The sequence below is a fragment of the Peromyscus eremicus genome, chromosome 2 (assembly GCF_949786415.1).
Source record: "Peromyscus eremicus chromosome 2, PerEre_H2_v1, whole genome shotgun sequence".
Classification (NCBI taxonomy): domain Eukaryota; kingdom Metazoa; phylum Chordata; class Mammalia; order Rodentia; family Cricetidae; genus Peromyscus; species Peromyscus eremicus.
In genome coordinates this window covers 67381858-67396180 of record NC_081417.1, presented here as the reverse complement: position 1 = coordinate 67396180, position 14323 = coordinate 67381858, and the positions used below count along the sequence as shown (strand labels likewise).

Sequence of the window (14323 nt, the reverse complement as noted above, 5' to 3'; positions counted from 1 at the left end):
CTGCCAGGTACCTGCTTGTGCCAGGGGGAATGCTTGGGACTGTGGGCTCACAGGGGACTCAGCAAAACCTCCACCCTGGGGTCAGTATCCAGTGTGCTGTGCCTTCCAATGGTCCTTACTAACCATCACTCTTCAGCCACAGAAAGGAAGAAAGTACCTCAAATCCGAGTTCTGTTGTACATCCAGGACCTGGGGGCCCAGGGGGTCCTGGAGGCCCTGGTGGTCCCATAACCCCAGGAGTACCAACTTGTCCATTTTTCCCTGGGGGCCCTGGTAAGCCTCGGTTGCCAGGGTCTCCCTGTAAGGAAGAAGATAGGATAGTTGCCAGCTGCAGTTCCCCCATGGAAGGAGAGCATGTGCACCTGAGTAAGGAAATGACTCCTTGAAGCTAATTAAGTTGGGGAATTCTCCAAGGGGCGCTGTTTGACGGCACAGAACAGCTGTCTCACTAATTGACATTTCCCTTGGCCGAGGTGCTCACTAGAGGGGTGAGGAAGGGGGATCGTTGCAGGGGCATGCTCCCCACTGTCCCGGCTGGCCTGTCTTCCCTGAGTCACCTCTCTGAGGAGTGCTTCTCTTTGCTCTGTGACATTAATGGGTTCGCTCTGCTGGCCCAGGGGTACACCAGGAGCAAAGGAAAGAGGAGGGAGGGAAAAGCTGTTCTCAATTACCTTCTCGCCGACAGAGCCATTAGGTCCTCTTGCTCCCTGAAACACGCAAGCACAGGGGCCAATTAGGAGGCGTCGCATGAGGCGTGCTCAGAGGGAAATGCAGAATTACAGACAAGCGAATAGCAGGATATGACAAACAGGATCGTTCTATCTCGGTTCAGCTGGTGTCTCCGAGCTGAGCACATTACCATAGGTAATGGTCTACTGAACACGTCAGGCTGAAACCGTGAGAAACCCATTCCTCAACAATTAACCCCCCTCCCAAGATTAAACTAAAGCAGTTGGCACGAAGCAGGAGAGATCAAAGTATTCTCTTGGAGACTCACACTGAGGCAGCTGCGAGCACCCCCCAAACCTCTACCAAGACAGAGGTAAGGGGTGTTTCCAACTTTAAACCAAGGGAACGGGCAATGGTCAATTTTGATTATCAGCTTAGTTGGGTTGAGAAGCACCTTGAAGATTTGTAAAGCACACTTCTGGGCGTGTCTGTGAGGGAGTCTCCAGAGAGCATTACACAAGAGGGGGAGACCTGCCCTGAATGTGGGTATCACCATTCCGTAGGCTGGGGGCCTACGGGCCAACTTGGAAGAACCAGGGAGCCAGTTAGCACAGCATCCACACACCACCTCTCTCCGCTGCCAAGAGAGTTCGCAGGTTTGTTCTGCTACGTCATCTTGTGGCCGTGATTCTGCCTCGCCATGGCCCAGACACAGACAATGGAGCTAGGCAACTAGGCCTGAACCTCTGAAGCTGTGGGCCTGAATAAGGCTGTTCTTCTGCAGGAGACAGTCCAGCCATCATGTGGCCACACAGAAACTGTGACACTGATTATGACATGTCCACCACAGAAGACTGCATCTCTCCTTGCCCCTTTCCTGGGCTTTAGGAATAACCTACATCGCCCATAGGATGGGTGGTGAGTCTATAATACCCATCCTCAGATAAGATGGGAGTCACCTGGCCTGAAATAAATAGGAATGTCAGCTGACAGCTCTCAAGGCCTCAGCCATGGAGAGGATCCGCAGAGACCGAAATGCCCTGCCTGGTGGTGGAGAACATAGCAAGAGCAGGAGGCAGCCCAGAAGGAAGCAGGGGTAGGGGTGACCCTGGAAGAAGCAAGAAGTAGGGGTGCCCCAGGAGCCTCTGACAGGGAGACAGGTTGAGTTTCTACATCAGGACAGCCGTCCAACACCAACCAGTTCCCCTCACCTTCTAGGCACAGCCCTGTCAAGGAGCACCTGTGGGTGTCTTAGTACCACAAGAACAATGAGAGTTATTTTCAGGAGCAAAGAGAGGGCAGGGCTTGGAAGCCTAGAAGGCCCATGGGCACCCAAAATGAGATCGATTTCGGAGAAACCCTGTTGATGGACAGTCTACTCCTCCACTCTTACTGAGAAACTCACAAGCCTCAGGCGTAGCCACTGCCCACTTCCTTAATGGTCAATGCCAACAGAGGCCTAAAAACTCAAATGAGATGCCAGTTTTGAAAGTAAACACACAGGAAGATTCACTGATCTGAGGAAGGAGACTAAGTCAACAACGGAACAAAGGAAGGAAAGGCAACCAAGCTTTATTCCTCTGAGAGAGAAGGGACGCTAGTATATAATCACGAAACAAGAACAAACTATTGTGAGACGAGAATTCCCTCAGAACAGTGGCCATGAAAAAGAACCAATTAGGAGTCATGGATATAAAACATGTCACGGTTAAAATGAAAACTGTACAGGAATAAAAGAGACAGATCCCAAAGAGAAAATTAACAGAGAAGACCAAAGGCCAGGCTACGACATTGCTCCAAAAAAGCAGCACAAAAGAATAAAAGACCCAGAAAGAATGACCAAGTAGAGCTCAGAGGATAATCAGGAATTCCGATATCTGATCAAAGTGAATAAAGTTATTCTTTATTATTAGAGAATAGAGAAAGCAACATGTGAGCCGACAGTAACTGGACATTCCTACACTTGACCTTAGCAGAGGGCGGAGGGGCCACACTGAACATTTTTGGAAAAACAAAAAACAAAAAAACACCACAACCCAGAGGTCTCCAGACTAAACAACAACAGCCCACTCCGAGGCTATTTAGTACCAAATGGAAGAATACATCTTTTAAATAATCCATATCCAGGGTTGGAGAGATGGCTCAGTGGTTAAGAGCACTGGCTGCTCTTCCAGAGGTCCTGAGTTCAATCCCAGCAACCACATGGTGGCTCACAACCATCTACAATGAGATCTGGTGCCCTCTTCTGGCTGCAGGCATACATGCAGACAGAACACTGTATATATGATAAATAAATAAATCTTTAAAAAAAAGAATCCATATCCAGTGACAGTGTATGGGGGATTTCAAAACACCAAGCAAAGGCAGAAGCCAAATGGCCTTAGGTAGGCTGAGAATGGAAATGAATCTGAGTTCATCCCAGGTAAGAGCAGACACTACCTTCAAACCTCAGGGGCAAATGGTCTCAAATTTAGAATTGCATACACAGTCAAATAAAACACAATCTCAGTATTATGTTTGGAACTCCCTATCTAGACCAGGCTGGACTCGAACACATAGAGATCCACCCCTCTGACTCCTGGGTGCTAGAATTAAAGGCATGCATCTCCACACTAGACTAAAAGAACTTTAAACAGCCAAAACCTGGAAAGTGTGCCGTGTGCAGACCCTCTCTGAAAACACTACAGGGATATGGTCCTGCAAGAATAGTTGAGGAGGAAACACAGGATGCGGGAAGCAATGAAAGGTGGTACCTTGACTGCTTTTATAACTGCACATTCACTCAAAAGGCTGCCTAAGGCAGAACTTCTCTGTCCTCCCGTCTGAGCCCAGCACACTTCCTTGTCCAGTGGCTTGGCCAAGACACAGGTAGGAAGCCAGGAACTGAATACTTTTCAGATTCCTTCCAGCTGGCTCTGGGAACACTAGCTGGAGATGAGTCTCAGCAAAGTTCTTCAGATAAACAACAAAAGTGAGAGCATCCCCGGAGAGCCCGGCACGAAGACAAGCCACCCATAGACTCACAGGCAGCCATCCTCCCTCTCTTTCCAGGCTCTCTGCTCAGCCCCCAGGGGCTCCCTGTGTGAGGCTCAGGATTCTGCTGGGGAGGGTGGTCCAGCAGTGCTGGATGAAGACCAGTGCCTGGTATGTGTGGGGCACGCGGGACAAGGCCCCACATCTCAGCACCAGCTCCTTGGTTGGGAGGCCCTTCTCAGTCTTTGGGCTAATGATGGGGCCAGTGCAAGTGACAGTGAGGCCTGCCCGAGGAGGCACCAGGCTCCCAGGGCAGGGAGAGCATGTTGGAGCGCTCCAAATTGTACACTCAGAACCTTCCGTAGTGGGTCCGAGGCAGCCCAGCAGATCCTCCAGTGCCTACCCTAGCCCGGGAGCCACCAGGGATGACCTGGCTCTCTGGGGAGGCAGAAGGAAATGGAAGGAAGCAGAGGAAGTAGTCATGGCCAGAACCATCACCCTACCCCACCCCAGTGGCCAACACAGGCAAACTGAGCAATTGAATGGGACCTTCTTACTACCTGGGGTACAAATGTGTCTCAAGTTACTGAGTTTCTCTTCAGCTGCTAAACGTGGAGGCTGCAGTTTCTTAATTCTGTTCCTCTTAGTTACACATTGCATCCTGCTTGCTTCAGCCCCTCCTTAAGAAAAGTATCTACTTCCAGCCACACATCAAACCACCAGCAGGACTCTTGTGAACCACACCTAAAGTTGCCCCATCTGGTGCTAGGAAGTTCCCAGGAATCCACAAGGATGACCCCAGCCTAGACTACTAGCAATAGTGGAGAGGGGGCCTGAATGGGCCTAAGTCCAGTAATCAGATTGGTGAATACCCTAACTGTCATCATAGAGCCTTCATCCAGTAACTGATGGAAGCAGATGTAGAGATCCACAGCCAAGCACCAGGCCGAGCTCCAGGAGTCCAGTCGAAGAGAGAGAAGAGGGATTCTATGAGCAAGGGGCATCAAGATCATGATGGGAAAACTTACAGATACAACCAAACCAAACTAGTGGGAACTCCTGAACTTTAGACTAACAGCTGTGGAGCCTCCATGGGACTGGACTAGGCCCTCTGCATAAGTGAGACAATTGTGTAGCTTGGTCTGCTTAAGGGGACCCTGGAAGTAGGATCAGGATCCATCCCTGGTGCATGAGGTGGCTTTTCGGAGCCCAGTGCCTATGGTGGGACATCTAGCACAGCCTTGATGCAGGGGGAGGGACTTGGAACTACCTCAACTGAATGTACCAGGCTCTGCTGACTTGCCATGAGAGGCCTTACCTTGCCAGAGGAGGGAATGGGGGATGGGTTGTGGCAGGTGAGGGGGAGAGGCTGGGGGTGGGAGGAAGTAAGGGAGAGGGATCTGTGTTTGGTATGTAAAAATGAATTAAAAAATTCTTAATAAAAAAAAAGTTGCCCCATCTCTGAAAGCATTCAGCTGTGCTTCCAACTGATTCCGTTCAAGAGGGTTATTATCATGAAGTGGAAAGCTGCATCGTTTCCCGTTGCTTTCCCAAGTTTGTTTAAGCCAAATGCATCTTGTAGCAGATCGAGAGGAAGTTCTAGAAGGCATCTTAGTCCCTGATCTTTCTCTCTGATTACCTTAGGCAGCTTGAACATGCTGAAAAGGTAGGACTTAGGTCCAGTCCATGGGCTCACAGGTATGGGGGCCAGTGGTTTGGAAGACAGATTAGCCAGGGGATGGAAGGTTCTAATATATTAGGACTTTCATGAGTGAGTAGGGTGAAAACTGAGAATCTGATAAAGAGTTCAGGAAATAAACTTTACTTCCAAAATGAGGCAGTAGCACTCGTCACTCCTTAGCTGGAAGGGATTTGTGTGCATTGAGTCTAGGCACTTCCTTGGAATTCCAACTAGTAGAGCTGTGTGGTTATGAGTGGGAAATTGTAGAGACTCATTCCTACAGCAGAATGAGTCACAACAGTGTTCCGTGTCACGAGATCATAGCTTAGAATTAAAAAAAAATTTTTTGGCCTTTGAGACAAGGTCTTACTAAGCTGGCCTGGCTGGCCTGGAACTCACTATGCAGACCAGGCTAGCCTCCCACTCTTAGAGATCCTCCTGCTTCTTCCTCCACAGCACCAGGATTAAAGGTGTACACTACTGTGCCTGGCCCGTAGTTTAGAACTTGTGCTGATAAATCTTGACTGTCGGCTTGATTGGCCTGAGAGTGTCGAGATCAGCAAAGGACACATCTGGGCGTGTCTGTAATGGTGTTTCCAGAGAGGATTAAATAAGGATGGGGACCCCACCTTGAGTCTGAGTGGCATGTCCCATAGACAGGGAGTTCAGATGGCACAGGAGTAGAAAAATGAGAGCTCCTAGCTCAGGCATGCACTCTGTGTTCTGGCCAACATGAGCTGCTCTGCACTGCCCTATCTCTGGACTCCTATGCGACGGCCTGAGCCGCTGACCCCTGCTCCACCATGGGCTTCCACCATGACGTTCTGAACCTCAGACCCCCGCTCCACCACAGACTCCCACAACAATGAACTGAATCTCTAACCCTGAAAGCCAAAGCAAATCTTCCACTTTTTCTCAGGGGTTTTGTTGCAGCAACAAGAAGGCTAACACAATTCATTGGAAATTTTGGCTGGTGATAAACTGAATTATCAAGGGCATTATGAGATGTCCTTAATAATATACAGAAACAAAGAAGAAACTAGCAGATACAACACGTGGCCTTTTTTTTTTTTTTCCTTTTTTCAGTGTTATCTGCTGAGTTTGCTCATGGGGTTAGTATTAACGATAATTTCAGCTCAGTAGCCCCCACAGACTGCAGTCTCTTTGGTTTTATGGAAGCCTGTCATGCAAACGTTGTGCCAAAGCCAGCTGATAATGAAAGAGGAAAGATGAGAAGCCAAGCCAATATTGTGATGTGCTGGACTTCAAACACAGCTGGTTTCTGGATTCTGGGCAAAAGCAGCTCGATGCTCAGTCTTCAAGGGTACCCTGATGTTATTACATGAATCACGTTCCAAAGCAGATTGGGATTGCTAAGAGAAAGAGACAGTGGTGATGATGTCATCAAATTGCTCTTCTAACTTACAGAAAGACAGAAGCTGGATCTACAGTGAAATTTCAAGCCCAGTGAGATTACTCAAAGACAATTCTAGGTAGCTCAAGGTTCTCCAGCAATTCTGGGTAGTTGAGAAAACTTCAGAGTACAGGCTCTCTCCTGTGTGGGTGCCTCAGAACCTTCCAAGGCTGAGGAATAACATGATTGCCCTGGATCCTGAGGACTATGTCCTCAGTCACTGCAAAGCTGAATGTAGAAGCTGCAGTGTATAACGGAGCAATATCTGAGGACCCTGCTCTCTAGTAAGCTCCTCAACTTCCTTACCAGATGTGTTTTGCAGCTGGGAAAATAGGCCACTTCCACCTCTTTCATCCTAGGATAAAGATGTCAGTTCAACTTAATGTGGGGAAAATAAAAGATACGTCTATTTATACTAAACATCATAAATAATCTACCAGATACATTCTTAATGATCATCCACTCTTTGATGACAGGTTCATGTTTGATAAGGATGGTTTTATATATAAGTGTATCAAATTTCCCAGACAAGTAAATCCAGTCTTATTAACTATGTATAGGGGGAGGGGAACCTCACTTTGAGCTAGGCATGGTAGTGCGCACATGTAATTCCAGCATTTGGGAGGGAGAGACAGCAGTACTAGAGTTCAAGGTCATCCTCAGCTCTTATAGAGTTTGAGGTCAACCCGTGCTGCATGAGACCCTGTCTCACAACCGCAAGAACACACACACACACACACACACACACACACACACACACACACACACACAATTGTTTTGATAATTGCCCTGGCTGTTCTATATGCCTGGCTCATAGTATGAAAAAAGACTTCCTACAGCTCAGTCTATCCAGCCATGGCAGGTGCTGCCTAGGCCTTATCAATGAAGCTGTGCGGGTCAAAGATAGACACTGGCAGAAGTCAGTAAACGTATCGCTGGACCCAACTCTCATAAAGGCCCAAGACACTCATTTCCGACTGTCTGGTTCCCTTCAACCCTCCAAATGCAAATGTGCAAGCCCTTTTAGAACCTGCTTTGGCTTAACCCAAAGCAGGCCAGGTACCAGCACAACCCTGGGCCTCTTAACAAATCCCAGGGCTAAGCCGGCAAAGCTGAGGTCCAGCAGTTACCCAGGGCGGGGTTGCTCTTCCTCCCTGCTGCTCTATGAGCCAGCTGCAGGCCACAGGAGTAGCTGCAGCAGCACATGGGTGTCTTCAGGCAGACAGTGTGGGAGGTTCAGGCGCTGTTTTGGAGGTGCTGGCAAGGTAAGTGTGGGTTGGTGGTGCTTCCTGCAGACCTAGATTTCTTATGAAACTGTTGGTTTGTATAAGATACGTTTCCTAAAATTTCACAGTTGTTTCTTTTTCTGAGAAATTCATTTGCAACAAAAATCAGGCTACTCTTTCCGTTAAGCTAAGGGAAAGTGGAATTTGATTCAGCGGCCATGGTGTCCTGGCAGGAAGTATTTCAAACATGTTCATAGAGGTGATGCACAGGCCCGACCTCCTATCCAATGGGTTCCTTGAACCCTTGTTCACCCTATTAGCACATCACTAGTGCAAAGTGACTTGTTTTTATTTATTATGTCTTTTTGCAGGAAGAGACTCGTCTTCATTCTGGCTGGGAAGGCTGCAAGGGCAGGAATTGCCTTCTCCCAAGAGCACCAGCATGGACAGTAGAAAGACAGACCTGCCAAGAAAGACTGAAGGCAGGCTCACTAGGTGTTTGAAGAATAGTTCACTTATTCATAAAAGGCTAATAGAGGCCTGTGCTAGGTTGGAAGGCTATTCCCGCTCTACGGCAGGATAGGATGCAGGGTACACGGGCAAGCTAGCATCTCCTATGTTGCTGGCTAAGAAGGTTCTCTGTGTCACAGAAAGAGGAAGAAGGAAGGGTGTTGGAAGAGTTGAGAGAAGTCAGGCATGATGGAACATCTATAATCCTAGCACTAAATGTTCAGCAGTGGGATTATGAGTTTGAGGCAAAGCATGGCTAAGCATAGCATGACCCTGTCTCAACAAACCCCAAACAAAATACCCAGCCCAAATGAAAGAGGAGGAAGACATTCAGTATCCTCCTCACCTTATCCACAGTTCCACTCTCTGTGGTTTCAGTTTTCCAGTTAGCCATAGGCTGAAATTATTAAATGGAAAATTCCAGAAACAAGCTATTTCACAGTTTTAGACTACACACCATTTTGAACAGCATAATGAAACCTTACAACTTTCTGCTCTATCCTACCTAGGATGTATGTAATTCCTTGGTCTAGCATGTCCACGTTTATGTACTACCCACCCATAAGTAATTTAGCTGCCATCTTGGTTATCAGATCAAGTACAGTATTATTCCCCCATTCATTAGCCTTTATTTTATTTAATAATGGCTCCAAAGTGAAGAGTAGTGATGCTAGTGATTTTGTTATATTGTTATGAATATTCTATTATATCATTAGTTACTGCAGTTATTTTTTTTACTATGCTTAAATTTAGAAATTAAATGAGTATGTATGTATGTACAAGGAAAATAACATATATATATATATGTGGGGGGGGGGTGGGAGTCTTGCAACATAACCCTTAGGATAAAGGAAGGTCACTGTATCTGAACTGAGCCTTGATGACACAAAGAAGTGGCATTCCAGACAAGGCCGATACCACATGCAGAGGCTTAGAAGCTGGCAGAGAGGAGCATGCAGCAACTGGCCTGTCGCTCAGAGCTGTACCAATGAGCAGCGGGCCATGTGCTACGGAGACAGCTGGTGCTAACCAAGAAGGGCACCATAGCTTTGCCCAGCAGAGTGCCACAGGCATTTTCCCAGGAGCCAGTGAGTGCCTGCGGCATGAAGGTGGACAGGCACAGGTGGGGGGGTGACTATGGGTGGAGAGGACGTCAATGAGGGTCCTATTGCTACAGGGTAGGCAGAAGAGATGAATGTCTGGTCAGGATGCACAGAAAGGTCACAGGTATGGAAGTCACTCTTGATAACTAGCCAGTGGTGACAGGGAAGGAAAAAAGGAGAAGAGGGAGCCAGGAAAGACAAGACCCAGGGGAGATGGTGGCACCACCATTCACGGATGCTAAGGCACGCAGGAGTGGGAAAGAGAAACAGACGAGAGAACTGTGAACCCAAGGGTAGGATATCTCATAGAGACGACCAAAGAGAATAACGGAGAAGATGAACTCAGGCTAGGGCTCAGAGAGCGCCAGGCTGGCTCCCTGGGCCGGAACTCACACTGTCCCCATACCTTCTCTCCTTTCATCCCAGGCTTGCCAGAGGCTCCATCGAGTCCAGGCTGTCCCTCGGGGCCCTGGAGAACATCAGTGACAATCAGCTCACAGCAACTCTGCTAAAAACCACACAAAACCCTGCCTAGGAAGGAGGGAAGGTTGAGGGAACTTGAGAGCGGGGAGCACAGGGTTAGCTGCTTGTGCCCCGAGACAAGCATCCTCTGTCTGAGTCACATCTCCTCGGAGGAGGAGGACATCAGGAGCGAGACAGGACCAGATGGTCTCCAAGGCTTTCCCACAGCAGGCCTAGCTCTGGTATCCTGTGGCAGGTTCCAAAGCCTGCATGAGCCTGCACTCCAAGCCCATGTAAATCAGGAAAGCAGTGTGTACAGCATGTTCTTGGCGGTCCTTCCATGGAGTCTCAGCAATGACTCAGATGGGGAAGATTTTGGTCCCCAGCCTTGGGTAGCGTGGGGTCTGTAATCTGTATGTGAAAGGAAGCCCCATGATCACAGGGTGAAGGAGAAGGCTTGAGTTGCTCACCGGAGGTCCTGGCTCCCCTGTGGGTCCATCCTCTCCCGGAGAGCCAGGGGATCCCATGAAAACATCAGTTCCTGGTTTTCCTGGAATCCCAGGTGATCCAGGTGGGCCTGGGGGGCCCGGAGGACCCTGAAAGACAGTGTTGGAAGCAATGAGGGAGCATGAATATACCAAGCATGCTTTTTTTTTACCTTTTTTCCAATCCTTGCAACAATCCTGTAGGAAAATTGGGGTCCTCACCTTGCACAGGGAGAAACTGAGGCTCAATGAGACAACATGACTCAAAGACTCTTACATGCACAGTTGAAAAGCAGGGAGCTGGCATTCGAATGTAAGGTTTTCCAAGCAGATCACACCAGGCTTTCTCCCAAATGGTGTATACGATAAAGAACCAATTAGCTGGAATCCCAGGGGAGCCCTGGTTAATTCCGCTTTCTAATTGACTGTAAGGTCAGCCAAGCAGCCTGTGTTTGACCTCGTCCCGAAACACTTTCCAAAGTGGACTTGTTTCCTCAGCCTCCTGCTGGCTGCCAGATCTCACTAGCCCAGACTGTTCCTGGTAGATCCACTGGGATTTCACACCACTGAGCGCCAGGGCCTTTCCAGCCCTGGTAATGGGCAGGGGCAGCTAAGTGGAACATCAATCTAGGGCAGCACAGGGGCTCAGGGGAAGAGCTGGAGGGCCCAAAGACGGATCTAGAACCAGCCACACTCCCTTGTGGGCAATTTGGAGAGGACCAGTAGAGCCCCTCCTTGGGCAGGCCAGACATGTCACAGGCACCAAAAATGGGCCAAGAGCAGACTGGGGGCCAGGGAGGATTTCACACTGGAAACTGAGTGTGAAATGCTATCCGAACAGAGAAAGGACCAGGGCAATTCTTTCACAGACAAAGAGGAGTGTGGAAGCCCTGGGTGGAGGCGAAGGCCAATGAACAAACTTGCTGTGACGGAGACAAGAGCAGCTTCCAGGGAAAGGAGGAGGGTAGGGAGGAGAAGAGAAAGATCTCAATGCAAATCCAGACTCGCCCTTGGCTAACATGAGTAAAAAGTAAAGGGGAATGTATGATGATCCCCCACAGACTCCAGGAAACAGTCCCCAAGGGGCCAGTCCACTTTCATTGTTTGCCTCACCCCACAACTTGCCCTCCTGGGTCCCCAGTACCAGCCCCTAGCACCCCTCATACTCACTCTCAACAGATCCTCATTGCCCACAATGTCTCCAGAACCTGAGCCCACATCCAAGGGCCAAACAGGGCCAGAGCCCTCGACCTCCACTCCTACCTGCAGAAAAAAGAAATGCCCACAAGTGGATTCAGGTACCAGTCTCCATAGACAGCCATGCCACCTCAAGTGCTCCCATGTTCTATAGCCTTAAAATGTCTGTGGCCAGCCGGGTGGTGGTGGCGGCGCACGCCTTTAATCCCAGCACTCGGGAGGCAGAGCCAGGCGGATCTCTGTGAGTTCGAGGCCAGCCTGGGCTACCAAGTGAGTTCCAGGAGAGGCACAAAGCTACACAGAGAAACCCTGTCTCAAAAAACCAAAAAAAAAAAAAAAAAAAAAAAAAAAGTCTGTGGCCAACTTCCTTTCTGGTCTCACCTCTACACCCCCTTCCCAGCTGGAGTCCCACCTTAGCCGCCCCATCATTCAGCCTGTAGGTGACGTGACCTGGTCTCAGTACCCTTCCAATTCCTTCTGTTTCCTCTCCAGGGAACACCTTAGTCCCTAGGCGGCCTCCTGTGTGAAACCATACTGAAGGTGAGGGCTTGGATATGGCTTTATTTGATCATTAAATATGCATATGCCGTGCCCCCGCCCCCAGAGGTCCAAGGAGGATCGGTGTTGCAAGTTAGAGCTAGTAGCAGGAAAGTCACTGTCCTGTGGCTATAAGAGGGAACCATGGCAATTTGAATGAGAATGTTCTCCATAGGCTCATATGTTGAATGCTTGGTCCCCAATTAGTGGAACTGTTTGGGAAGGATTAGGAGGTGTGGCTTTGTTGGAGGAGATGTGTCACTGAGGGCTGGCTTTGAGATTTCAAAAGCCCATGCCGGTCCAGTCTCAATCTCTCTTGGCCTGTAATTTGAGGATCAGATGTAAGCTGTTACCTTCTTCTCCAGCACCATGCCTGCTTGCCACCATGCTTCTCGCCATAATGATAATAGACTAACCCTCTAAAAATGTAAGCGAGCATCCAACTGAATGCCTTCTTTTATAAGTTGCTGTGGTGTTTCCTCACAGTAACAGAACAGTCTATGAGACAGAGGTGGTAGCGGAGGTAAGGATTCCCATTAGAGACTGTTGCTTTCATCTGATGGAGGAGGGAGTACCGCACAGCTGAACTCAGGGAACTTGGGATGGCCTAGATGGGAAGCAGGGAGCACATTCACGGTTTGTTTCCTGGGGACCAGATAAATGGGTGTCATTCCTAGAGTTAGGAAGCCCAGGGAAAGGAGCAGGTCTTGAGCCAGGGTCTAGTGGAGATGTCCTTCTTGGTCCCTTAGGGTCCAGGGAACATAATGATGTAAGTGAGCCTGCAGGGCTCCAGAACAGTGGAAGCCTGAGGTCTGACTGAAAGGAACTATAGAGTCTGGGAGTCCAGAAAGTCCCCCTGCCCCACAGCACCATCCTAGAGAGACCCACAGGATCAATGAGGCGTCTCCTCCCAATGTCCTCTTCTTTGTAGACAAAATTGCTCACCTTTAAGCTCTGAACCCAACTGAAGAAAGGCATTTTCTCTTATAAGAATGGCCCAAGGCATAGCCTGTCACCCTGACCCCTGCCACCAGTACTTCCCTGGTTCTCAGGGCTCAGTGGTCCTTTGTTCCTGCCTCACACTGGTAAGAGAGGGGGTATGGTAGGGTAAGCTGAGCATGCACACACAATTGCATAGACCCTGATGTTGCCTAGGGTTCCCTGAGGCAACTCTACCAGAGGCTTGGCATCTGCAACCAGTGAACTGCTCATTCTATCCACCCCTGAAGCCTCTCTGGGTCTTGACTCCTCCCAGATCTGCCTTCCTGAAACCATGGGCTTCTCCAGACAACACTCTCAGTCTCACAGCCTGGCATAACTGGTATTTAGGAAACGCCTTTAGATGCCAACAGTGTCCATGTGGGAACAGGGGGTGAGGGGAGGAGGAATGGAAGGAGGGAGGAGAGGAGAAGGAGAAAAGTGAGCCTATGGGATGTCAGCTGTCAAAAGCCTCCAGAGAAATGGCTGCCCTGATAAATATGATGAAGAATCACTGAGCCAAACCTAAGGAGAATGGAGAGGGACATTAACAGTGAACCCTCCATGATGTGGGGGTTGTGAGGTTTTTTTCTTAGGGCTCCCTGCACCCTCGGAGCCCTGCTGCCTCTGAAGTTCCCTGAAGTGGCAGAGGTGGAGAGCAGGAGAGAAACCTCATTCATAGGCCACTGGCTTTCCCAGGGCTTGCTCTCCAGAGAGCCAAAAGCAGAGGCCCGGGACCAGAGTAGAGACCAGAGTAGAGACCAGAGTAGAGACCAGAGTAGCAGCCAAGTTGTCACCCGTGGTGAGAGCGAGAGCCTGGGGAATCACATTTGGGGTCACCCTGATGTGAGAATAGATTGCCTGAGCAGTTCTTCCAGAAGACAAGCTGTTACCTCTGTACTGATGGACCTTAGGTAGTGTTTGTCTAAACACCCCTTCATCCTGGCTACCGCTCCACAAGTATCCCCTATCATCACACCAGCTCTCCTGAGATCCTCCAGCTGCCGAGAGACCAACCTGAGACCAGGGCCCGTGGGAGATCTTCCTCATCAACTCCTTCCCAAGAGGGAATGGCATGTGACTCAGAA

At 49.3% G+C, this 14323-nt stretch overlaps 1 protein-coding gene across 1 annotated transcript in view; it reads right to left on the bottom strand.

Moving 5' to 3' along the window:
- Col15a1 (collagen type XV alpha 1 chain) overlaps positions 1–14323 on the bottom strand; it is a 108645-nt gene that overhangs the window by 35524 nt on the left and 58798 nt on the right. The window contains exons 12-16 of the mRNA XM_059254319.1: positions 11694–11786; positions 10509–10634; positions 9983–10045; positions 672–707; positions 158–298 (exon numbers count right to left, since the gene is read on the bottom strand). Of these exons, the coding sequence (XP_059110302.1) occupies positions 158–298; positions 672–707; positions 9983–10045; positions 10509–10634; positions 11694–11786 (459 nt within the window). The remainder of the gene's footprint in view (positions 1–157; positions 299–671; positions 708–9982; positions 10046–10508; positions 10635–11693; positions 11787–14323) is intronic.